This window comes from Hemitrygon akajei, chromosome 13, assembly GCF_048418815.1.
Source record: "Hemitrygon akajei chromosome 13, sHemAka1.3, whole genome shotgun sequence".
Lineage (NCBI taxonomy): Eukaryota > Metazoa > Chordata > Chondrichthyes > Myliobatiformes > Dasyatidae > Hemitrygon > Hemitrygon akajei.
Window position 1 is genome coordinate 56,156,613 of NC_133136.1, and position 26,126 is coordinate 56,182,738.

At 39.5% G+C, this 26,126-nt stretch overlaps 1 protein-coding gene across 8 annotated transcripts in view; it reads right to left on the reverse strand.

Annotated features, from left to right (window-relative positions):
- fip1l1a (FIP1 like 1a (S. cerevisiae)) overlaps positions 1–26,126 on the reverse strand; it is a 93,632-nt gene that overhangs the window by 42,466 nt on the left and 25,040 nt on the right. For 4 of the 8 annotated variants that reach the window (XM_073064664.1, XM_073064661.1, XM_073064666.1 and 1 more), the window contains 5 exons: positions 19,118–19,227; positions 18,573–18,678; positions 12,798–12,963; positions 7,467–7,493; positions 4,761–4,812 (listed from right to left, as the gene is read on the reverse strand). In XM_073064664.1, coding sequence (XP_072920765.1) covers positions 4,761–4,812; positions 7,467–7,493; positions 12,798–12,963; positions 18,573–18,678; positions 19,118–19,227 — 461 coding nt within the window. The remainder of the gene's footprint in view (positions 1–4,760; positions 4,813–7,466; positions 7,494–12,797; positions 12,964–18,572; positions 18,679–19,117; positions 19,228–26,126) is intronic. The other 4 variants (XM_073064662.1, XM_073064667.1, XM_073064665.1 and 1 more) reach the window with 2 other exon arrangements.

The window sequence follows — 26,126 nt, forward strand, 5'->3', positions numbered from 1 at the left end:
GGACCACACATTACAACAGGAAATAGAAAAGGTGTGTCAAAAGGCACTGTTATGATAGTCATGGAAGATTTCAGCATGCAGGCAGATTGGGAAAATCAGGTTGTTAATGGATCTGAAGACGGAAGTTGTTGAATGCCTACAAGACGGCTTTTTACAGCAGTTTGTCATTGAGCCTACTAAGGGATCAGCTATATTGGATTGGGTGTTATGTAATGAACTGGAGATGATTAGGGACCTTAAGGTAAAGGAACCCTCAGGAGACAGTGATCACAATGCGATTGAGTTCAACTTGAAATTTGAAAGGGAAAATGTAAAGTCTAGACTGGCTATACTCCAGTGAAGTAAAGGAAATTACAGTGGTACGAGAGAGGAGTTGGCTAGAGTAAACTGGAAGGAAATGCTGGTAGGGATGACAGAAGAGCAGCACTGGCTTGAGTTTCTGGGGGAAATGAGGAAGGTGCAAAACAGATGTATTTCAAAAACGAAGAAATACTCAAATGGCAAAATAGTACAACTGCGGCTGACAAGGCAAGTCAAAGCAAATGTAAAAGCAGAAGAAGAGGGCATACAACAAAGCAAAAACCAGCGGGAAGAACGAGGATTAGGATATTTTTTAAAACCTACAGAAAACAACTAAAAGAACCATTAGGAGGGAAAAGATGAAACATGTAAGCAAGCTAGCAAACAATAGCAAAATGGATAGTAAAAGCTTTTTCAAATAAGTTAAAAATAAAAGAGATGAATGTGGATATAGGACTGCTAGAAAATGAGACCGGAGAAATAATAACTGTGGGCCAAGAAGATGGCAGATGAACTAAATGAGTACTTTGCATGTCTTCATTGTGGAACACCCTAGCAGTGTGCCAGGTGTTGAAGGGTGTGAGGAAAGAGAAGTGGGTGCTGTTACTATTACAAGGGAGAAGGTGCTCAAAAAGCTGAAAGACCTCAGGGTACACAAGTCACCTGGACTAGATGAAATGCACCCTCAGGTTCTGAAAGAGGTAGCAGTAGAGATTGTGGAGGCTTTCATAATGATCTTTCAAAAATCATTGGATTCTGGCATGGTCCCAGAGGACTGGAAAATTGAAAATGTCACTCCACATTAAGAAAGGAGGAAGGCAGCAGAAAGGAAATTATACATCAGTTAGCCTGACCTCAGTGTTTGGGAAGATGTTGGGAGTCAATTGTTGAGGATGAGGTTATGGAGTACTTGATGACACAGGACAAGATGGGACAAAGTCAGTATGGTTTCCTAGAGGGAAAATCTTCCCTGATGAACCTGTTGGAATTCTTTGAGGAGATTACAAGTAGGATAGATAAACAGGATGCAGTGAATGTTGTATATTTGGATTTTCAGAAAGCCTTTGACAAGGTGCCACACGAGAGGCTGATTACCAAAAGCTCACGGTGGTATAGGAAAGTTACTGGCATGATTAGAACATTGGCTGATTGGTAGGAGGCAGTGAGTAGGAATAAAAGGATCCTTTTCTGGTTGGCTACCAGTGACTAGTGGTGTTCCGCAGGGGTCGGTTTTGGAACCGCTTCTTTTTATGCTGTATATCAATGATTTAGAAGATGGAATAGATGGCTTTGTTGCTAAGTTTGCAGATGATACGAAGACTGGTGGAGGGGCAGGTAGTGTTGAAGCAGCAGATAGGATGTAGAAGGTCTTGGATTAGGAGAATGGGTAAGAAAGTGGCAAATGTTGGAAAATGCATGGTCACACACTTTGGTAGTACAAATGAATGTGTGGACTATTTTCTAAATGGTGACAAAATACAAAAATCTGAGATGCGAAGGGACTTGGGAGTACTTGTGTAGAACACTCAAAAGTTAACTTGCATGTTGAGTTGGTGGTGAGGAAGGCAAATGCAATGTCCTCCTCATTTCAGGAGGTCTAGAATATAAGAGCAGGGATGCGTTGCTGAGGCTTTACAAGGCAGTGGTGAGGACTCACCTTGAGTATTGTGAGCAATTTTGGGCTCCTCTTCTAAGAAAAGATGTGCTGACATTGGAAAGGGTTCAGAGGAGGTTCATAAAGATGATTCAGGGAATGAAAGGGTTTATCATACAAGGAACTTTCGATGGCTCTGGGTCTGTACTTGCTGGAATTTAGAAGGATGAGGGGGGATCTCATTGTTACCTTTCAAACATTTAACGGTCTAGACAGAGTAGGTGTGGAAAGGGTGTTTCCCATGGTGGCAGAGTCTAGGACAAGAGGGCACAGCCTCAAGATAGATGGGCATCTATTTAAAACAGAGATGCGGAGAAATTAATTTAGCCAGAGGGTGGTGAATTTGTGGAACTTGTTACCATAGACAGCTGTGGAGGCCATGTCGTTGGGTGTATTTAAGGGAGAGCTTTATAGGTTCTTGTTTGGACATGGCTTAAAGGTTACAGTGAGAAGACCGGGGAGTGTGGCTGAGGAGGGGAGAAAAGGATCAGCCATGATTGAATCCTGAGCAGACTCACAGGGCCAAATGGCCTAATTTTGCCCCTATGTTTTATGGTTTTATGATATACAGGAGGCCACACTAGGAGCACTGGATACAGTAAGCAACTCCAATAAACTCACAGGTGAAATGTCGCCACACCTGGAAGGACTGCTTGGGGCCATGAATGATAGTGAGGGAGGTGTTGTTGGAGCAGGTGTGGCATTTGTTCCGCTTGTAAGGATAAGTACCAGAAGGGTGATCAGTGGGGAGGGGCGAATGGACAAGGGAGTCACATCAGGTGTGATCCCTGTGGAAAGTGGAGAGTGGAGGGGAAAGGGAAAGACATGCTTGTTGGTGGGATCCCACTGGAGATGGCAGAAGTTATGGAGAATTACATACTGGACGCAGAGGCTGGTGGGGTGGTAGGTGAGAACAAGAGGAACCCTATCCCTGGTGGGATGGCCAGTGGATGGGGTGAAGGCAGTCTAGCGTGAAATGGAGGAGATGCAGGTGACAGCAGCGTAACTGAAGGAGGAAGAAAGCCCCTATTTTTGAAGATGGAGGACATCCATTTGTTCTAGAATGAAAAGCTTCATCCCGAGAGCAGATGCGGTGGAGATGGAGGAACTGAGAGAACATTTTTACCAGTGACAGGGTAGGAAGACGTATAGTCCAGGTAGCTATGAGAATCAGTGGGTTTATAAAAGATGTTATTGGATAAACTGTCTCCAGAAATAGAGACAGAGAAATGGAAAAAGGGAAGGGAGGTGTCAGAAAAGGACCAGGTAAATTTCAGGGCAGCGTGGAAGCTAGAGGCAAAGTTGATGAAGTCGACAAGAAATTAATGCATCTTCTTTGGGTGCAAATAAAACAGGAAAAAGAGTTTATGGAGAGTGAGGTTAGCAAGGTCCAGTGGTGAACACAATAACCTTTAATGCTGTTCATTAATTTTTGAGGGTTCAAATTAAAACAAGTAATTTCATAAATAATGTCAGTGACAATGAATCTGATTCTGATTTAAAAAAATTAAAGTGTGACTTTTCAACTAAAATCATGTTAGAATGCCAACTTTAAAAAGGGAATTGATTTGTCAAAGAACCAGATAATAAAACAGTCATCAAGGATAAATTGAAGAATGGATTCTCACACTGACATATATTCACATCTTCAGAAGGTTAATGCCCTTTACTGCTGATCAGATCTCTTTCAGAGCAAGATGGAATGTAAGTAAACTGCAATATACCCAATGCAACAATATCAACTAACTTCTTTTCACTTTAAGTTACTTCTCTTCGATGTCTTTCTGTTCATTAAAACCAGAGGTACACATCACAGGAGGTCATTATCCTTACCAATCAAAAATGGACAACTTTAATTTCCAGTTTTTGATCCACAGATTTATATTTATGACTCTTCAAGTGCTCCTGCAGCTATTTCTTGTTGTTGCATTTATGTTTTCTGTTTTGACACAAGTTCAGGCAGTGATTTCCAGAACTACACTAGTCTGAGCAAACAAAAAGATTTCCCACAACTAGCTACCCACCCTTCTACCAATAAATGTTCTGTAATTATAATTTTCTCCACTAAGTGTATCAGTCTATTCTCCCTGTCTAGGACTTTCACAATCTTGCACAGCAGAATTATAATTACTCCTGATCCAAAACAAAAAAAAATAACCTACTCAGTTTTACCTATATCCACCATGGAAAATTTGTATATACTTTTTCCAAAGCATTTCAGGACATATATTGTACACATTTCTCTGACATTAAATTTGACCTTTGAAATCTTGAATATCATTTAGTGCTAATTCTATTTCATAATTCCTGAGCTATTTTTTGGTTCATACAGATTAGCTAGTGAAAATTTGGATTTAAGGGGGAATGCATTAAGTATGATACACTTCTTAATCAATCCAAGTTTGTGCTCCTCATATTAGATACCAGTAAATTGCTTGTATTCAAATTAATTGGTCATTTTCCCGCATTTAACTTAGTGAGATTGTGTTAGTTTCATTAGTTTCACGTCAAAATGTTATATTCAGAATTATCTGTGGAATAGAGCAAGTTAAAAAAAAGTATATTTTATACAAAGTTAATACAATATGGTAAGTTTTATCGAAAAATAAGTTCCTTCAAAAAAGTTAAATATTTGTAATGGAATATCATAGAAAGAACAGAGTAGATATTTAAAAAGCCAGGCAGGTAGGACAGACAAAACAAAATTGAACACTTGCCTAAAGAAGATAAAATTACACGATATTTGGCACATTGTTTTATTTATTCTATATACAAAATGTTTTATTTAAATAAAAGCTTAATTTACCTATCTAGTGGTACAAGTGAGGGTGGGGGAGCTCCAGGTGGAGGCAGAAAACCTGAAAAACACATTTTCAAATAAAAATCAAAATGACTACTCAGTTATTTCATCAACATTTTGGCAATAAGAGAAACACTACAATGCAAAGTACTAAATATGGCATCAATACTAACAGAAATTCCAATAAATCTTAGGAATATCACACATCATTTTTTAACATGGTAAAAACAACACAGCCACCCAAACTGAGCATTAACAAAGTTGATGCCATGCTACATAAGAAATTATAGCTGAACAAGGTTTAGGAATAATTTTTAAAAGTAACAGTAAAAGGTAAAGGCATCTCAAGAAATAATTCCAGAGATGTAGATCTTAGTAACTCAATTAAATTCAGTTAAATTTAGGAACAATTAAGTTTAGGAATTCCCTTATAACCAAAATTAGAGGAGCACAAAAATATCAGTCATTTTTGGGCTAAAGGTAAAAAGGGATAGCAATGGGTTAGATTACAGTGAGCTTTGCTTTCAAGGATGAGTATTCTAAAATTAAGACCTTAAAAAGGTCAGGAACAAGTGTGACAGTACAAGTTAAACAGGAGAAACACAGTTTTGGAGACTTCAAGTTTATAGAGTGAACAATGACGAACGATACTGATTGGAATTGTCAGTTCCAGGAGGAAACAACAGCATGCAGTGCATAGATGAGTTCTGCAGAAGTAGTTGACCTAAAGTAATATTGAAGGTGACTGAATTAATAGAACTGAAAGTAGGTCATCATAGTGAAGGCACAGTTGCAAATTCTGAACTCAACTCAAGGCCAAACACAATAACGAAGTTGCAGTTTTTCTAGAGTTCCCACGGAATGTATGGAGTTAATAGTTTAGAAATAGAGTCTGTGATGGGGAGCGAAGAGGATGGCTTCAGCTTTTCTGATGCTCCACTGGGAAACCAGTTGAAATCACTCCTGAGGTCTCAATCGAGCATCAACTGAAAACTTACCTTCGGTGTTCACCCTCAGGGGCAACAGAGTTCACTCAACCACTCCCCATCTCACAGGGTTGGACCGCAAGGGAGAGCTTGAAAAGAACTTGCACTGGTTAGGAAGAAATGGAGGGGATAAGAGGTTAAGCAGGGCAGGGTGAGCAGATGGTCAAAAGGAAAGAGTTGACTGTGCTTGGAGCAAGCAAGGAATGAAAATAAACCAAGTGTCACTGGAAGAGACACTCTTTAAATCCTAATGAACAGAGAGCTGCAGTGTCGTAGTGCCTAAAGTAATCTCAGGTCCATCCTAGGTAGAATATCTTCATCAGATATTATCTGCATCAGATAATTCTGGGAGAGGCTAGTTAGCTCCAGAAGTTCTAGGAGCTAATAAACCTCAAAATACAACTAGACTAGCAACTTCACCACACTTCAAGGGAAATTAAGCAGTTCTGTACAGACCTAAAGATCAAAGTTCGGTGGAGAACTGACCAAGAGACAATGGATGGAAAGAGCAAAGGTGATCCAGCAGCTCGCCCCAACATGTGCAAACTCTACAGCACTGTCAAGAAAACCTTTGATACAATACCAAAGTGCTCACCCCACTGAAAGTGAAGAACACAGGCCAGCTTATCAAAGATAGTGTGGCAGTCTGTACCTGCATAAAGTAATACTTTAAAGCACCTCACAACAGTGATTTGACACTAATGTCCTTAATCCCATCACATAACAAAGTATCCGGTCCATTTTGTCACCACCTCACAGGAAGTTAGAAACAATATATGAACTAAAAACCAGTATGGTTTTGGGACAACATTATATCCCTGTTGATGCTTTAAATTTGTCCCACTGTACAACACCTACTTCTCCCTGCTCCTCCAACGCCACCACTGATGAAACACTAGAAACCATAAAGCACTTTCTGTATCTCAGGACCCAGCTCTAAACAAAGATCGACACTGATAGAGAAATTTTGAAAGACTGCTAGTCTTTGGCTGGCCAAGAAAAAGTGGGTTTGCAGTTCAAGACATCATACTTGGGACAAAAGAGCAACATAAATCCCTGTTCTAAAATATGGATTCATATAGCAGGCACCTCTGAGCATCAGAGAAGTACCATCAAAATTGCCTCTATTGAGTTCTTCAAATTCACTAGCAGGATAAGGGAACCAGAGTTATGATCTACTCCCATCCCAGCAACAGGTCATTCAGCTGGCTCCAACATAAGGCCATGTCATTGGATGTCCAACACCAGGGCCTTGTATAGCAGCACTCTATCCTGATCCTCACCAATGTCAAAAGATTACCAATATGATGGAGGATGCAATTCAACCACGTCCACAAAATTTCCTTGAAAAGTGTAATATCACCAGCGATTCATAAGAATTCCTCATCTATGACCATGCAAAGGCTTTTAGGATGGTACAGAAAACCTTGACTGTCCACATCAAAAGCATAGAGTGCCACAGAAATAACAGCAGAAAGAGTACATTATATCTAAAAAGAGCCAAGCTTCCAACTCATCAAGCACCCCCTTTCCCAAAACTGACGGGATACAGGACTCCCATGCTGGTTGTATCAGCCACTTTAGAACCAACATAACCAGAGTGCAAGCAAGTCATCTGACTCCAAGTGACTGCTTTAAGAGGGAGGGAAAAGGCTGAGAGACAAACAGAAACATATTTAATACACTACAGTATGACAATGGTTTAGGTAGAAATATGCAACTATACCTGGAGGTGGAGTAGTTAAAGGCATTCCTAAGGAGAAGAGAATTGAGTCACTAAAACCATATAGTACATCAGTTTTGTTATACACAAACATAAAAGATTGATGCAAAGTGCGGGTGGGGCTTTGGGAAGTAGGTCAACACATTGTTCTTTTATACTGGGGTATTGATCAAAATTGAATTGAAAAGAACCAAATGTCCACTTTAACTGAAGATCAACGGACGCGCAAATCAAACTGCATATAAATAACAAGGTAATATAGACACTGTTGGTCAAAACTGAACATGGTTTTATTGCAGTAAGACAGGTGAAAGCATTCTTCGAAGGTCAAATTAAGTCAAGGCTCTGTGTTAGACCAAAGCTTAGGAAATTTGGTATATTTCTGAACCACGTTAATCCTGACTTATGAATGCTCACCACAGGTAAAGAAAAATCAAAGAGTAAAAAAAATCTCAAAGTTTGAAAGCAACACCAATTACTAGTAATAGGCAGAAGTAAAATAACATACTAAATTTGCCAACTGTATTTCTGAAAAAAGATGCTAAAGATTAAAAAAGACCATCACCTCAGTAAGTATCACACCAGGCATACTTAAGGCTGTGTATCATATCCCACAGAAAATTCTTCTGAAATCCTGGAATAACTGCTACCAATGGAAGATCAGCTGACAAACACCAGCTTGACTCTTTTTAAAATGGTCACTTAGACAAGATGGCGAAAGAAGGCCCAAAGGGATGGAATTTTGCTCCAGTGTTATCACTTCCAGGAGAAAAGAAAATGAATTGAAGGAAAAATTTGAGAAAAGCACCTATTCATTAAGTTTTTTTAAAAAAAGCCAGATTCATTTCTGAATTTTAATTGAACTGTGCAATATATTAGGGTTAGTGAGAGGTTGTTATCAGTTTATCACCTCAATGCATGGATGACAAGTCGTTTCTAAGGCATTAACATGATCAAAATAAAATTTCTAAAAAAAACTAAACAAGAAACTAAAGCTCAATAGTTTTCCCATCTTTTTCCAAAGCTTCCAGTATCATTGTTGAAAACTTAACCCTTATGGATCTATGGAAAAATAAAAGCTCTTTGAAATATGAAGTTGCAATCAGTTTCAAGTGTTCAACTTCAGAGGAAAGCCATCTGTGAACAATTTATTTTTCTTTAACTGGGTGCCAGATGTGAACCTTCCATATTTTAACAGCAGGTACAAAAGCTTTTGTTTAAAAAATTATATACAAAACTACTTACTCAATCTTTTCTGAACTTTATAAATTAATTGTTCATGATTTAGTAAAATCTGGAGATTATTCAGTTTGCTTTGCATATTTGAACAAAACCATTTAAATTTGAAGAGAATGTAAATAACTAATACAACAGTATGGAGTATTTACAGACCATGGAATATGTCACTGGGTTTGAGATATTAAGGGGATTAAATTTATGCTCATAAAACACAATTTAAAATATAATCTGGAAACATTAGTTTTCCAAGGACCAGCCCTTCAATGAAAGCATGCATATTCAAAGTAAATATACTTGCTCTTCTGGAAGCTCAAATAGTATACACCAGGCAATTAAGTTAAGCCAACAAGTATGACAATTAACTTAATTATTTATTGGCTTGTATGACAGATCATCTGAAATAGCTTAACATTAACATTGACCTTAAATTTGTTTTAAAAATAGCAAGGTTGTTCAACTGCCTTATGGATTTCAGCAGTAGCCCTCAATACGAATACAACCAATTCCATTATGGAAAAAAAACTGTATGCAACCAAGAAATCTCAAAATTGTCACAAACCAAACGAGATCCAACACTGACATTCAAACTGTTATACTGTAAAGCTTCACTATTTACTGGCATTAAAAAAACATCAGTGGGAAAAGTAGTTAGCATTGAGTTGTTGAAAAAAAATTCAGGAAGCTGGATTAATTATTTAGAAAGTAACAAAAACCTAACATGAACATCAATATTTTTAAATACACTTCAGAATCATCACTTTTGCATGGAACATGGGCATTAATTATAAAATGTAATTATTATTATTATTATTATCCTTAAATGGCCTTTAGAAGGTGGCAGTGATTGGCAAACATTCACATCATCATTGACAGTACATGGAATGTATGTAGATTCTTTGTCATTCTTCTTTGAATATCACTGGATTTGCAATCATTCAGTCAAGTAAAACGTTGTATCACACTCAAGATTTGTGGTTGACAGATAACAGAAAGCCTTTGGGAAGTTAAGCAACAAGTCACAAGCCAAAGGTTCCCTAGGCATTGGTCTTACAGAGTATTTTTCATGACATCCAGAAATCCTTAGAAAGATTGACAATTCAGTATGATGAAGATGCTATTGAATTTGACTTCTGCTTTAATAGCAAACAACTTCTATAGCACTAATTTTATTTGCCATTTATTAGCACAAACCTGAACATCGTCGAAGTCTTAGTGCAAATGGACACAAAATGTTTCATTATAAAGACATGATACAGCCATTATCAAAAAAGTGATGATGATGATTCTTTGAGGAAGTAGTTAAAAAATGTTTGGTCTATGCCACTACACAGACAAACTATGGCAGATGGTTGGGAGCAGAGATTATTGACATTTGGTAAACAATTATTTTCACTTATGCAAGGAATTATCTCAGTCAGTAGACAGATTTCCTTAATTCCAATGATATTACTTGGCACAAGCAATCAAAATGTACCTTGATACAAATGGCAGACAGTCATCTCTGAAACTCAGTTCTCTAGTTTGACCTAATGCTACAATGACGTCTAGAATAGTAATCCTGACTGAAATTTGAACATCAAGTGCTTGAGAGTTTCAACTCACAGCACTGTCAATAACACTCTGTTGCTTTACGATTACTGAATGTAGCTCAATGGGGCAGAGATTGATTGCATTTGTCCAGCTTTTAAATGGAGAGTTAAACTTAAGAAATTTTCCACACCATTATTTGACAGTGATATACTAAAATAGTTTGAAGTAAAAGTCATCAAGGGCCATAACAAATGCATTTAACTGCTCTTGTTATTACATGGAACGAATAATAAGTTGAAGGGGACCTTTCTTGCATACTGATTTCATCAAGGACAAGGATATTCATGGCATCACATTTCATTATTTAACTCCACCAGCATTCACAATTGGATGCGCAAAATTGCAGAGACTGTATCTCAATTATTGCTTATACTTTTGAAAACAGACTAGCGCTGGTTTACTTTATTAGTAGATGCACTAGTTAACCCTTTATTTTTACGCATTGGTCCAGCTTGCCTGTTAATGGCATACCCTTTGACTTTCCTTATTTGAACCAAGGTTAGTTCCCTGTCTCTATAGTAATGGTAGGCTGAAAAATCTAATACAACATAATGTTCCAATATAATAAAAAATGTTTCTTCCTGGTTGATATGAAGAAAATAGATTATATATGTGAACAGTACTAGTAATTGCCATTTATAAAACTAAGTTAAATAAGAGAGCGAAGAGGAAAAAGTAGCTTCATTTGTCACATGCATATTGAAACACACAGTGAAATGCGTCATTTATGTCAATGACCAACATGGTCCAAGGATGTGCTGGGAGCAGCTTGCAAGTGTCAGCATGTTTCTGGTGCTAATATAGCTTGCCCACAACTTACTAACCCTGAACTGTACTCTTTGGAATGTGGGAGAAAATCAAAGCTCCCAGAAGAAACCAACATGGTCACAGGAAGATTGTACATACAGTGCTGGGAACCACACAAACTACAATGTTAGTAACATAGTTTGATAAGTAGCGATTGACTTAATGACAACTTTCAAAGACCGCTCTAGCGGATGTTTTGTATTTGTAGTGATATAAAGATTTTGGCCCAGGCATGCTATTCACAGGTAACAGCAGTCTTGTTTTCATTGAAACCACAGGCTTCAGTTCTATTTTAGAAACTGCTTTGAAGATTAAAAAAAAACTGGAAGCAACACAATTAAAATGCAGCCAGGCATGAGCCAATTTCACATAGCAGATGTCTACTAGAACATCAGGTTCCTAAACTTAATAAATAGAAAAAGCCCAGTATTTCTTTTAATACTTTGATTCAAAAATGCACACTTTTTCAAAAAAAAGGACAAAACCCATTCTCTGCTTTAGGTCAGCAACTGGTACTCATTCACATAATGAACACGGAATGGTAAACAATTTACAATTCTATCAATTAAAGCTCACAAAAAAAAACTCTAGTCAAAGCCATCATGAGTCAAAAAAATCGAGGGAAATATTTTTTATAGATATCCTATTTTCTTCATTTCAACCACAAAACAATTATAAAGTATAATTCTGACATTTTCCTAAACAACTGTTAACAAAACGCAATTTTCAATTTAAGAGTGTCTTCCTAAAATATAACTAAAAGGCGAGTGCTAAAATGCTTTCATATCTGAGGATCTGGCATGGTCAGCTGAATGACTTGGGCTGAGGGATGGTCAGGTGAATGACTTGGGCTGAGGGATGGTCAGGTGAATGACCTGGGCTGAGGGATGGTCAGGTGAATGACCTGGGCTGAGGGATGGTCAGGTGAATGACCTGGGCTGAGGGATGGTCAGGTGAATGACTTGGGCTGAGGGATGGTCAGGTGAATGACCTGGGCTGAGGGATGGTCAGGCAGAGGTTATTGGAGGTCAGGGTCCCCAAGGATATTTGGTAATTGAAAGAAGGGTGGGAGTGAACTAGAGGGAAAAAAATCATTTTGAGAAGGACTTGTCTAAAAGGGGATGATAATTCTGAATATGCCTCAGGTCAAGGTCTGCTTTGGTTTGCAAGACCAACACCATTTATGGCTCATGAATGGACATCACAAATTTTGCACAAGTGACAATGAAATACACACTGTATTCTGTGAAATCACTACACGTGCCCATAGTCACTGACTTTAGGCTCATGCAGTAAACAGAACAAATTTGCTTGGTTGAGCTATGGATACACATTTGCATTTACCAACCAGGATTTCTATTGTGCTTGCATAGAACTATTGAGGTGCATGATGAAATTTCTAGGCCATGGCAATTTTGACCTTAGAGGTGCAAGGTTAAGTTAGAGAAGAATTAAATAGTCCATTAATCAAATGCTCTGCTGCAAGTGCAAGCATATTGTATTGAAGTTTGTTGACATTTTACTATCAAATTTAATACTTCAAACCTCATTTAATTAATTGAAGTTATTAGCTGCATTGTTCACCCCCCCAACAGAATCAAGAACCAAAATTCTCAGTCTTTATACACACTAAAAGAAAGCGAAACATCAAAATGAAAATGTGCATTTTCAAATCAAAACTACATACAAGACTCTGACCTGGTGGGTGAAGTATAGGAGGTCCCGTATTGACAGGTGGAGGAGGGGGCATGAATGGAGGAGGTGGACCAGTCATATGAGGTGGAGGTGCCCCTGGAGGCATAAATGAAGGACGCTTTGCAGTGTTATTGCTGTTAAATTCTGGTACAACGTGGTCTCCGAGAACCTTCAGAGAAAAGACAATAATTAAATTTATAATTCCATGTACATTCAAAGATGAAATTCAATTATCAAGTCAAACATTTCAACTTTATGAAACTGACTGAAGTGTTGACTATTTAACAAAGCCATCTTTACATACACTTGTTTCCAAAGTTTTTATAGGAAAGATGAGAGCAGGTAGGTTGGGATACAAGGGGCTTCAGGATCAAGTTACAATGCTGACATATTTGGTAGTTAAGAAATACAAAATGAGAAAATCATTAACAGCAGTCCTTACAAATAAAATTCAGCAAATTTTAGCACTTAATTTAGACACAGTGAGATAATCTTAATATTGCTGTCCATTGACTTTTCTCAATTTAAATGGCTTTAAAGGGAATGTGGACACGGTTAATTTATCTTTAAGGCAGTAGAGTGGCACAGTTAGTGGAGTCAGTGTCTCACAGAACCACAGAACAGAGTTCATTCCTGACCCTGGGTGCTGTCTGAGTATAGTAGAGGTAGCTTTTGCAAGTTTCTTTCTACATTCCCAAAGAGGTGTGGGTTGTTAAGTTAATTGACCGCAGTAAATTGCTCCAAGTCTGTATTCCAGTGGTAGAATCTTGGAGGGGGCGGAATGGGGGATGGGATGGTGAAGAGAATATGTGGAGAATAAAGGTTGCTGGCTGATAGCAGACTTTGAAAGTCCAGGTTTTCTCTCTATGACTAAGTTACACAACGAGCGTACATATACTTTGATAATAAATTTACTTTGAACTTTGAATTTTAACAGCAACAATATCATGAAATAAAGTTGACAGCATTAGGAAAGGGCAAAGTTTAAATTCTGAGAGCAGGGAGCACAGTTTTAGCAATTAGCCACATCAAGGAAAAGGGTTATTTCAAAATTATGCACATGAAGAACAGTCTTACGTTACATTCAAGATCATTTTCTGAAATGGTACATTAAGAAATCAAGGACGAGACAATGTTAGATCTAATATTGTGAAATGATAAGGTTAATTATTAAACTTAAATGGATCCTCTGTTAAAGAAAGATCACAAAATTGGAATATAAAAATGTTTAAAAATATGATTGAATACCATAAGGAGAGAAAAAGAATCAGACTTATTATCGTTGACATACGACATAAAGTGTGCTGTTTTATGGCAGCAGAGCAGTGCAAAGAAAAAAATAACAATGTAGTGTTCATGGACCTTTTAGAAATCTGACTGGTGATGGGGAAGAAGTTGTCCCTAAATCATTAAGTATGGGTTTTCATGCTCCTGTAGTTGCTCTCTGATGGTGGTAATGAGAAGAGGGCATACTCTGGATGGTGAGGGTCCTTAGTGATGGATGCCGCCTGTTGACGATGGCCTCAATGGCGGGAGGGCTGTGCCTGCAACAGAGCTGGCTGAGTTACTAACACTCAGCAGTTTCTGCAGATCCAAAATGGTTCAGTACAGGAGCTATTGCAAAGAGGTTGAATTTAGACCTAAGTAGGAAATAAATAAACTGATGTGTCTGTCACATAGGGAAAGCCAGGTAAATAGGAAAAGGAAGCCTTGATAATAGTCTTGACAAATTTCACAACACATGCCAGTAATAATAAACCCAATTCTGACTCTGATTCTAATATAGAATGGATAAAGGCAGCAATGAGAAAGGACCTCAGGCTACAAAAATCAGGATGTAGAATTAGTATGACAAGAACTAAAAACTAACAGAATGGAAGAAAACATTAACAGGAACAGTGAGTACCGTAGATTCCGGACTACAGAGCGCACCTGATTAAAAGCCGCTGGCTCTAATTTTAGAAATAAAATCAATTTTTTACTTGTACAGGCCGCACCGGATTTTCGGCCGCAGGTGTCCCACGTTGTAATATGAGATATTTACACAGAAAGATATTACACGTGAGGATTTTTTAACTTTTAATTAAATCCATATGGTAACAAACAAATATATATTGCAAATGCTTTTTTTCGAACCGTGCCTGTAATACGGCTACTTTTAAATATACATACGTATCGGTAACACAAATTACGTTGCATATACTTTTTTACTGAACAGCACGAACAACATTCCAATATCTCCTAGCGACTGGTAAAAATATATATACTGCAGCCTACCAGGAAAAGTTATTGATCGCCTTTAACTTAAAAGCAGCGTTTTCGCTCGGGTCTGATGAGCTCGCGTAACGCGATCGGGTCTAATCGGGTCTAATGTGCTCGGGTCTGATGAGCTCGCGTAACGCGATCGGGTCTAATGTGCTCGGGTCTGATGAGCTCGCGTAACGCGATCGGGTCTAATCGGGTCTAACGTGCTCGGGTCTGATGAGCTCGCGTAACGCGATCGGGTCTAATCGGGTCTAATGTGCTCGGGTCTGATGAGCTCGCGTAACGCGATCGGGTCTAATCGGGTCTAACGTGCTCGGGTCTGATGAACTCGCGTAACGCGATCGGGTCTAATCGGGTCTAATGTGCTCGGGTTTGATGAGCTCGCGTAACGCGATCGGGTCTAATCGGGTCTAATGTGCTCGGGTCTGATGTGCTCGGGTCTGATGAGCTCGCGTAACGCGATCGGGTCTAACGTGCTCGGGTCTGATGAGCTCGCGTAACGCGATCGGGTCTAATCGGGTCTAATGTGCTCGGGTCTGATGTGCTCGGGTCTGATGTGCTCGGGTCTGATGAGCTCGCGTAACGCAATCGGGTCTGATGTGCTCGGGTCTGATGAGCTCGCGTAACGCGATCGGGTCTAATCGGGTCTAATGTGCTCGGGTCTGATGAGCTCGCGTAACGCGATCGGGTCTAATCGGGTCTAATGTGCTCGGGTCTGATGAGCTCGTGTAACGCGATCGGGTCTAATCAGGTCTAATGTGCTCGGGTCTGATGAGCTCGCGTAACGCGATCGGGTCTAATGTGCTCGGGTCTGATGAGCTCGCGTAACGCGATCGGGTCTAATCGGGTCTAATGTGCTCGGGTCTGATGAGCTCGCGTAACGCGATCGGGTCTAATGTGCTCGGGTCTGATGTGCTCGGGTCTGATGAGCTCGCGTAACGCGATCGGGTCTAATCGGGTCTAATGTGCTCGGGTCTGATGTGCTCGGGTCTGATGAGCTCGCGTAACGCGATCGGGTCTAATCGGGTCTAATGTGCTCGGGTCTGATGAGCTCGCGTAACGCAATCGGGTCTGATGTGCTCGGGTCTGATGAGCTCGCGTAACGCGATCGGGTCTAATCGGGTCTAATGTGCTCGGGTCTGATGAGCTCGCGTAACGCAATCGGGTCTAATGTGCTCGGGTCTGATGAGCTCGCGTAATGCCCCCACCTTCCCGTTTATCGCAAACCGGTATCCCACAAGACGCGGCGAAACCGGGTGTGACGTCATAGCATCCCGGGATGTAGTACAGAAAACAAATATAGTTAAAACACTTCTAACTTTAACTAACAAATGAATTACTAAGCGAAAATATTATAAACTAAGTAACTGCCATAAAGGCAGCACAATGCTTTTCTTCGAGTGTTTTCCATGTTGATGAGGGTGAGTACAAATGACTGATTTACAATAATTTAATTGTGAAAGTGCGCTTGATTTATCGTACAATTTCATTGGACCTCTGTGAACTACTCATCAATTTTATTGGTCTACTGTTACGAGGCAAAATGTTTACGAGGCGGCATGAAAAAAAACCATGTATTAGCCGCTCTGGATTAAAGGCCGCAGAGTTCAAAGCTATTCAAAATGTGGGAAAAAAGTAGCGGCTTATAATCCGGAATCTACGGTACTTAAAATTAAAGTGCTACACAGAGCTAAAGTTTGAAGTTAATAACTCATCTCCTTCTACCTTGGGCCACGAACTTAGCAATCACCCCTGATAAGTTGTTGACTGATGAGTTATTAACTTCAAACTTTCTGCATAATCAATGAGTTGAACTGCATGTGCATGTAATGAGAGCTGTATAACTCATTTCCTGAGGAGAGTGAGGTCCTTTAACATCTGCTGGATGATGCTGAGGATGTTCTACAAGGCTGTGGTGGCCAGTGCTATCATGTTTGCTGTTGTGTGCTGGGGCAGCAGGCTGAGGGTAGCAGACACCAACAGAATCAACAAACTCATTCAAGGCCAGTGATGTTGTGGGGGTGGAACTGGACTCTCTGACGGTGGTGTCTGAAAAGAGGATGCTGTCCAAGTTGCATGCCATCTTGGACAATGACTCCCATCCACTCCATAATGTACTGGTTAGGCACAGGAGTACATTCAGCCAGAGACTCATTCCACCGAGATGTAACACTGAGCGTCATAGGAAGTCATTCCTACCTGTGGCCATCAAACTTTACAACTTCTCCCTCGGAGTGTCACACACCCTGAGCCAATAGGCTGGTCCTGGACTTATTTCCACGGCATGATTAACTTATTATTATTTAATTATTTATGGTTTTATATCGCTATATTTCTTCAATATTCTTGGTTGGTGCGAAACCAATTGGTCCCAATTTCCTTCGGGATCAATAAAGTATGTCTGTCTGTCTCCTTCTACCTTAGGCCAAGAACTTATCAATCACCCCTGGTGTAGACACTTTCTGGAGGTCCAAGATCCGTATGCTCCACGACCACTGGACTAAGTATGTAAATGTAGGAGGGGACTATGTAGAAAAATAAATGTGCTAGGTTTTCTAAAATTGACTCCTTCTACCTTAGGCCACAAACTTATCAATCACCCCTCGTAGTTGTTTATTTCTCTACCATTTCCATTTTCTCACATATTTTTTTCTGTTTCGGTCTGCAAGGGACCCATAATAACTATTGCTCATCTTTTCCTTTCTTAAATGTTCAGAGAAGATTTTAAAATCCACTTTTTTTTTTCCACATTTGTACATTGCATTCCACTTTCTCTCCTCTTAAATAAATTTTAGTCAGTCTATATTGGATTTTAAAAAATCAATTCCTATGCTTATTACCAACTTCTTTTTTGCAAAATTACAAGCCTCTTCCCATTATCAAATATTATTGTCAACTTCTCATAGCCAGGGATAGACCACTTTTCATGTTTACTTTCCCTTAAAAATGGTGTACAGGTGGTTGTAACTTATGAATTAATTCATTACAAATTAGTTTTTATTGGTTCACTGTCAGTAATTTTAATCTATCATAGGCAACTCAAGCCTCATGCCTTCAGTTTGCTTTATGCAGATTTATATCCTCTGATTTCAATAAAATTTGTTTTGCTGAAAACAATGATAACAGGAATTTAATGAGGCTTCCTGACAAGTTATAGCGGAGAAAATTGAAGTAAAACTAGGGCACTTCAAGAACTGTGAACATTAAGTTCTACTTCAGACACTTTCAAGAAATATTAAATCTTGCCTGTCAGATACAACACTTAATGCCATCTGTAACTACAAATTTGAATGGAAATATTTAAGTGGAAAGAGTTAAAGAGTTCAAGCATTATCGAAATAATATGGAAGTTTGATTTATACAAAAAGAATTTATAGGTGAACTTCTTGTAAATCAAATCACTAAGAATTGCCTCCATCCACAAATGCAAAATAGCCATTTTAGAAAACAGCAATCTGTTTAAAGCAACAATTATATGGTATCTTATATAAATCATGAGATAAAAGGACAAACCTGGATGGCATTTTCTTCTGCTCCACTCCTGTCACGACGTCGTCCTTCCACACGAGCAATGGTTATTAATTGGCCTCCAATAACCTCTATGGAACCAGACAGCCTTCTGAAAAACAGGTTGTAGATTAAGCTAGTGGCAACAAACATAAAACAGTAACATTAGCAAATTAAAATTTCATGCATACATGTCATTTGTACCAACCAACTTGTACAACAACCTCAGGCTGTTCATCCCTCAATTCCCCCCCCCCCCCCGATATTTTTCTGCAGCAGCCACTTTACCCAGGCATCCCAGAGGTAACACACCATCCTGACATCTCTTCACCTGCCAAAAACTACTGTCTGTCCCTCTCATAATCGAGACTCCTATCACCCTGTCTAACTTCACACTTTCCCTCCGAGGCAATCACAGTTCTAGAGACCTGCCTATGACTGTTGGCTTTGGAGCCAAAATTTCACAGTTCTATTTAAATGTGGCAAAACCAGCAAAAACTTCCAGAAGAAATGGAAAGTTTCCGTGGATCTGCTTTTGTTTATTTTCAAACCTGTTGGGTGGAGGTCCTGCTCTGAAACGATTTGGAGGAGAAGGGAAATCCATCTTGGGGGGTGGTATCTCTGGTTCTTTCTCAGGATTTCCAGTTCTACCCTGCTGTACCTGAAAAAAATTTCAATAATACAAAAAGTAAACATATTTTCCACTTGTAGTAACAGGAAAATCTGTGCCAACGTGACTTCTGTTATACTAAAACTAAGTTAATCAATGACCAAAGAATTTTTCCACAAACACTTAATATTCCATGAGTGCTCAGAGAAGATCAGATTTAAATCAAAATTCATTTCAGACAAGAACAGACATCTAGTGCTATTAGAAGAGCACGTTTAAATCATAAAGCCAAATTCCAGGCATTTGAGTGATTTGAGCATTTAGGAAGTTTTAAATTTCTGAAAAATCATATTGTAAGAAAATTAAAACATAATTTCAACTCTTCCAAAACATCGGATATGTTTCCTTCCATTTCCTTTACCTGTTTTCCATAACGCACAATCTAATATATTTAGAACATGAAAAACACTTACGCAAAATAAGTTAAAATTACAAGAGGAAAGTTTTAGATTTTGAGAAAAGTTCTTTCAAAACTAAAGGGCAATAAAAAATGGCTTGTTGAAAATAAAAGAAGAAAGCAGATACCTACAGAACAGCATGGTTCCATTACCAAATAAAAAAAAAGTTGAGGGAGCAGTAGAAAATACATTAGCTGAACTATTAAGATGCCAAGACACAGAAAATGAAACTTTGGAAGAAAAAAACCTTCCATTACCTGAGAAGAGAAAGAACTGAGGCAATTACACACTATCAATTTTACTCCTTACGGCTGAAACCTTGGATTCTATTCCCATTACGAATCAGTTGATTGATTTTTTAACATTCATATTCTGCTGGGCTGAATTGAAAACTAGATAGTGCACACTTGGACAATCATGAATAGATCAAATGGTTGTATATTTTTAATTGTGCACAGTTATTCAGTGACCTTCATTGTACATGGTGTTGCTCATATGAACTTAAGGAAAATTCTTGTAAAGTTTTGCTGAAGTTTCAAATTAGCCTTGTAAACCAGGTTGGTTGCTGTTACTTGAACTAGAAGACAGGACGGGGAGAAAGAGAAAGTTATGGCAAGATCAATATTGTGTTCCAAAGACTCGTAACATACTGAAGATGAAAGTAATAACTTAGATCAAGGAACAGATCCAAAAATGTGAATGACAGGAGGTTAATTAAAGTAAATTGAGGTTAAAGATTGAAAATTAAAGCGAGAATGGGACAATAAAAACTAAGTAGTTAAACGTTAACACATAAAGTTCAAAATAAAGAAGTATGAAGTCAACCTGTGCAGATATAAAAGGTTGTTTCCTTTAATGGTGAGGGAAAAAAAGTATAGAAAAAGAGGAAAGAAATTTAGGTCATGTCCATTATTGCTAAAGCTGGTGCTCTAAAGCTAATCAAATAATGGTCTTTATCTCTAAGCAGTCAGAAGACCCAAGTGAGGAGATTGTGCTTCAGTTCCAGAATCTTCATCAGAACCCATGTGAGTTAATTTAGGGTAAACGATGCACTCAGAAAGTTTTACCTAGAATGACAATCAGTTTATATTTAAATATTATACCTATTTAATAGTTAAATAGAGCTGAATTTTAAGCATTTATTTTGTAGGTTAGCAATACAGTAGGTTTATATTCCTTCAGTTATATAAATAAAAATAAGGAGGAATATGACAAATGCTGAAGAATTTAAAATACTTCACAGGATAAATAAAAGGAAAAAAAACTCAAGTGAAGGTGCCCAAAATAATGGATCACAAGTTGAAATATAGTGCTGGGTCACTGTCGAATCAGGAAGTATTTTTTTTTAAAACATAAACGCAAAGAAATATGGAAATCTCTCCCTCCGGAAGCTGTGAATTGAGTGTCAATTAAGAGCTTCAACCAAAGATGGACAGGTTTTGTTAACAAGCAACATCAAGTAGTGCGCAGAAATAACAGAAAAATGAAGTTGTGGTACAAATCTGTCACAATCTATTTGGAATACCAGCATTGGAAGCTTGTCAACAGAAGTGGAGTACAGTAGAAAAAGCATAGCTGCTTCAAGATGCCACTGGTAAACCACTGTGATATGTTGTGGGCAGCTTATAAAACTTCTGAATATACTTTTTTCTGAACTATTCTCACTGCAATCTGTAGTCAGTAATCTCCCCTTAATTAATGTACTTTTAAACTGTCATAATCAACTACCAATTTCAAAATCTTCAGAAGGACTCAGTGGATTCAACTCTCAAGCACGCAGGTACGGCACCTTCAAGAGAGAGAAGGTACGTCACCATGGCTGAGAGAGAAGGAGGAGGGGAGAACCAAGCCAGTCTAAAACGCCAGGTCCTCCATTCAGCATCTTGTTAGCAAATGTACAGTCAGTGGAGAACAAGACCGCAGACCTAAAGGCAAGATTGCTCTATCAAAGGGAGAAGAGGAATTGCAGCATTCTCTGTCTCAGAAGCAGAGATCATTCCGGACACACTGCATTTGGTGATCAGACCAGAGGGCTTCTTGATACACCAGATGGACCAGACTGATTTGGAGAAGGCAAAAGGTGGGGGGGGGGGTGCGGGGGTCATCTGTGTTTCATTATAAACTCTTTGTGGGTGTGCGGACGCAGTGGTCTTGTTGCACTCCTGCTCCCCTGAACTAGAACATCTAATGATTATGTGCCAACTGCTCTACTCATTAAGAGAATTCACCACAGCGATCCTGACCAGTTTACATACTGCCAAGAGCCAATGTTAAGTAGGTACTTGAGGTACTGAGTGTCACCATCAGCAAACAAGAAACTGCCTACCCTAATGCCTTTCAAATCATTGTCATGAACTTCAAATAGACTTCTTTGAATAGTGGAGAGTGTGGAGGGCTGTCAGAGGTTACAGCGGGACATCAATAGGATGCAAAACTGGGCTGAGAAGTGGCAGATGGAGTTCAACCTAGATAAGTGTGAGGTGGTTCATTTTGATAGGTCAAATATAATGGCAGAATATAGTATTTTTGTTAAGACTCTTGGCAGTGTGGAGTATCAGAGGGATCTTGGGGTCCAAGTCCATAGGACACTGTGGTTAAGAAGGCTGATGGTGTATTGGCTTTCATCAACCATGGATGAAGATGAGATGAATTCAAGAGCTGAGAGGTAGTGTTACAGCTATATAGGACGCTGGTCAGACCCCACTTGGAATACTGTGCTCAGTTCAGGTCATCTCACTACAGGATGTGGAAACTATAGAAAGGGTGTAGAGGAAATTTACAAGGATGTTGCCTGGATTGGGAAGCATACCTTACGAGAACAGGTTGAGTGAACTCGGCCTTTTCTCCTTGGAGCAATGGAGGATGAAAGATGACATGATAAAAGGTGTATAAGATAATGAGAAGCATTGATCGTGTGGATAGTCAGAGCCTTTTTCCCAGGGCTGAAATGGCTAACACGAGAGGGCACAGTTTTACTATGCTCAGAAGTAGGTACAGAGGAGATGTCAGGGGTAAGTTTTCTTTTGCGCAAAGAGTGGTGAATGTGTAAAGGCAGATATAATGGGGTCTTTTAAGAGGCTGCTGGATAGGTACATGGAGCTTAGAAAAATAGAGGGCTATGGGTAACCCTAGATAATTTCCAAAGTAAGTACATTATAGGGCCCTGTATTGCACTGTAGGTTTTCTATGTTTCTATGCAAATCCCTGCTCAATTATCGACATACTGCGTGCAGCATCAGGGGGCCTGACATACTTAACTACTGTTATACTAAAATAAGGAATGCCTACAGTTCCATGCCTTGACTGCATTTCAGGAAATCTGATCACTTCTCTTCCTACCTGGATATAGGCAGAGGCTAAAAGAGCAAGACTCCAGAAATAAGGGTGACAAAGAAGTGGTTGCAGGAGGCAGACGAGGGGCCACCATTTGAGTTTGTAGACTGGGCTGTGTTCAAGGGCTCATCGGGGATCTAAACAAATACACCGCAGTTATCACAGAATTTATAAAAATAGCCAGACAAGTGTATCTCCACAAATCATTCAGAGTTTTTTCAACCAGAAGCCCTGAATGAACCCTGAGATCTGCAATCTGCTGAGGGCTAGATCAGTGACATTCAGATCTAGCAACCGAGTAAAATACAAGAGGTTCAAGTACAATCTGCCGAAAGCCACCTCGTACGAAGTGGCAGTTCCAGACCAATCTTGAGTCACTGAAGGATCTTCGGCAGCTGTGGCAGGGCTTGACTGCTATCATCTCCTGCAAAGTGAAATGCCAAGGCCTCGCACCCAGAAGAGCGCAATACCTTTTATGTTCACTTTGACTGTTAAAACATGGAGGAACCTTCACGAACTCCCACAACCCCTGCGATCTCACAGGTACCCAGATGAGTACCTGGCCAAGTACTAAAAACCTGTGCTGATCAAATGGCTGGAATGCTAACCGATATCTATAACCTCGTTTCAGCAGTGTGAGGTACCCAGCATCTTCCAGCAGGCTTCAATTATAGTGGTGCCTAAGAAGAACATGGTAACCTGCCTCAATGCCTCTCACCAGTAGCAGTTACATCCACTATGATGAAATGTTTTGAGAAGTCCATGATTAAGTATATCAACTCCTGCCTGAGAAGTGACTTGGTTCAGCTTCAATTTGCCTACAGGTCCACAGCAGATGTTATCTCACTGGCCCTTCACTCAACCCTGGAACGTCTGGACAGTGAAGATGCATACATCAGGATTGACTACAGCTCAGCATACCATACTTTCATCTGCTGAAAACTACTCAATAAGCTTCAAGACCTAGGCATTAATACCTCCTTGTGCAACTGGATCCTCGATTTCCTTACTTGCAGATCCCAGTCAGTACAGATTGGCAACATCACCTCTACAATCTCCATCAGCACAGTTGCACATGGTTGTGTTCTAAGCTCCTTGCTCTTCTCATTTTATACCCATGACTGGGAGGCTAAGCACAGCTCCAATACAATATTTAAGTTTGCTGATGACACAACTGGTGTTGGCTGAATCAAAGTTGGTGATGAATAATTATATAGATGGTAGACTGAAAATCTGGCTGAGTGGTGACACAACATCTCTCTCAACGTCAGCAAAGCCAAGGAGTTGACTATTGGCTTCAGGAAGAGGAAACCATTGGTCTACGAGCCAGTACTCATCAGGGGATCAGAGCTGTAGAGCACCAGGAACTTCAAATTCTTCAGTGTTGTTATTTCAGAGGATCTGTCCTGGGTCAAGCACGTGTCATTACAAAGAAAGCATGGCAGCCCCTCTACTTCCTTAGAAGTTAGTGAAGATTCAGCATGACATCTAAAACTTTTGACAAACTTCTATAGATGTATGGTGGAGAGGTACATTGACTAGTTGCTTCATGGCCTGGTATGGGAACACCAATGCCCTTGAATGGAAAACCCTACAAAAAATAGAACATGGCCCAGTCCATCATGGGTAAAGCCCTCCCTACCACTGAGCACATCTACAGTGGCATGCAAAAGTTTGGGCACCCCGGTCAAAATTTCTGTTACTGTGAATAGTTAAGTGAGTAGAAGATGAACTGACCTCCAAAAGTCATAAAGTTAAAGATGAAACATTCCTTTCAGCATTTAAGATTAGTGTATTATTTTTGTATTGTACAATTGTAGAGTGTAAAAAAAAGGACCACCATGCAAAAGTTTGGGCACCCCAAGAGATTTGAGCTCTCAGATAACTTTTACCAAGATCTCAGACCTTAATTAGCTTGTTAGGGCTATGGTTTGTTTACAGTCATCGTTAGGAAAGGCCAGGTGATGCAAATTTCAAAGCTTTATAAATACCCTGACTCTTCAAAACTTGTCACAACAATCAGCAGCCACGGGCTCCTCTAAGCAGCTGCCTAGCACTCTGAAAATTAAAATAAATGATGCCCACAAAGCAGGAGAAGGCTATAAGAAGATAGCAAAGCGGGACTTCCGGTAAGATGGCGATTGTTTAGTCGCTCCGAACTTTTGCTCAGTTATACTTCCTATCTTTGCACTATGTGTCTCCCTTCTTAAACTTTAGTTAGTTATTTTATTAGTTCTCTTTTACCTGCCTGCGAACACATCTATCTAATAATGGCTACCAAAAGTACTAAAATCGGGAAAAAGGAAACTTCCACGCCTCTGTCGGCTGAGATTCTCGCTATTTTGGAACAACATCGAAAAGATACTTTAACCGATTTTAAAACTGAATTTAGAACTTCTTTCAACCAGCTGGACTCCAAATTGGATCAGATGCCAATTAAAGCCAGAGTGGATGAACATGCTGAACACTTATCTCGCATTGACTTAACTTCTGAAGATTTAGAACGCTGTGTTCAACATCTTGAAACTTTCTGCTCCAACCTAGCAGAGAAGAACAGTAAACTTTCTTCCAAAATGGTGGACCTTGAAAATCGGAGCAGACGTTGCAATCTACGAATTCTCGGTTTGCCAGAGGCCACTGAAAAGGGCTCTTTCGTTGAATTTTTTTCATCTTTTCTCTGTGAGATTTTCGGGAAAGAATTTCTTCCGACTCCACCTGAGCTTGAAAGGGCTCACAGGATTTATGTTCCTCGTGCAATTTTGGGTTCCCGTCCACGGCCAGTTATATTATGCTTTCATCGATACCAGGTGAAAAACCGTTTGATTATGGAGGCACGCCGCAGAGGTACTTTTGTTTTTCAACATACGGTCATTCGTTTTGTGGAGGATTATGCCCCCCAGGTTCTGAAGATGCGTGCTGAGTTTAAAGGTGTCATGAAAGTGCTTTTTGATCGCAGATTCAGACCCTCTCTCCGAAATCCAGCTGATCTTCGAATTACGCTTACTGCTGGAGAATATAAGTGGTTTAAATCAGTGAAGGAGGCTGAGGCGTTTGTTGGAAGTCTTCCAGCCATCTTGGCTTCTTCGGAACCGGCCTGACTTTCTAAAATGGTTGATAAGTACTTCTCGAAGTAAAGTTATTTTTTTCCGAACTCAGACT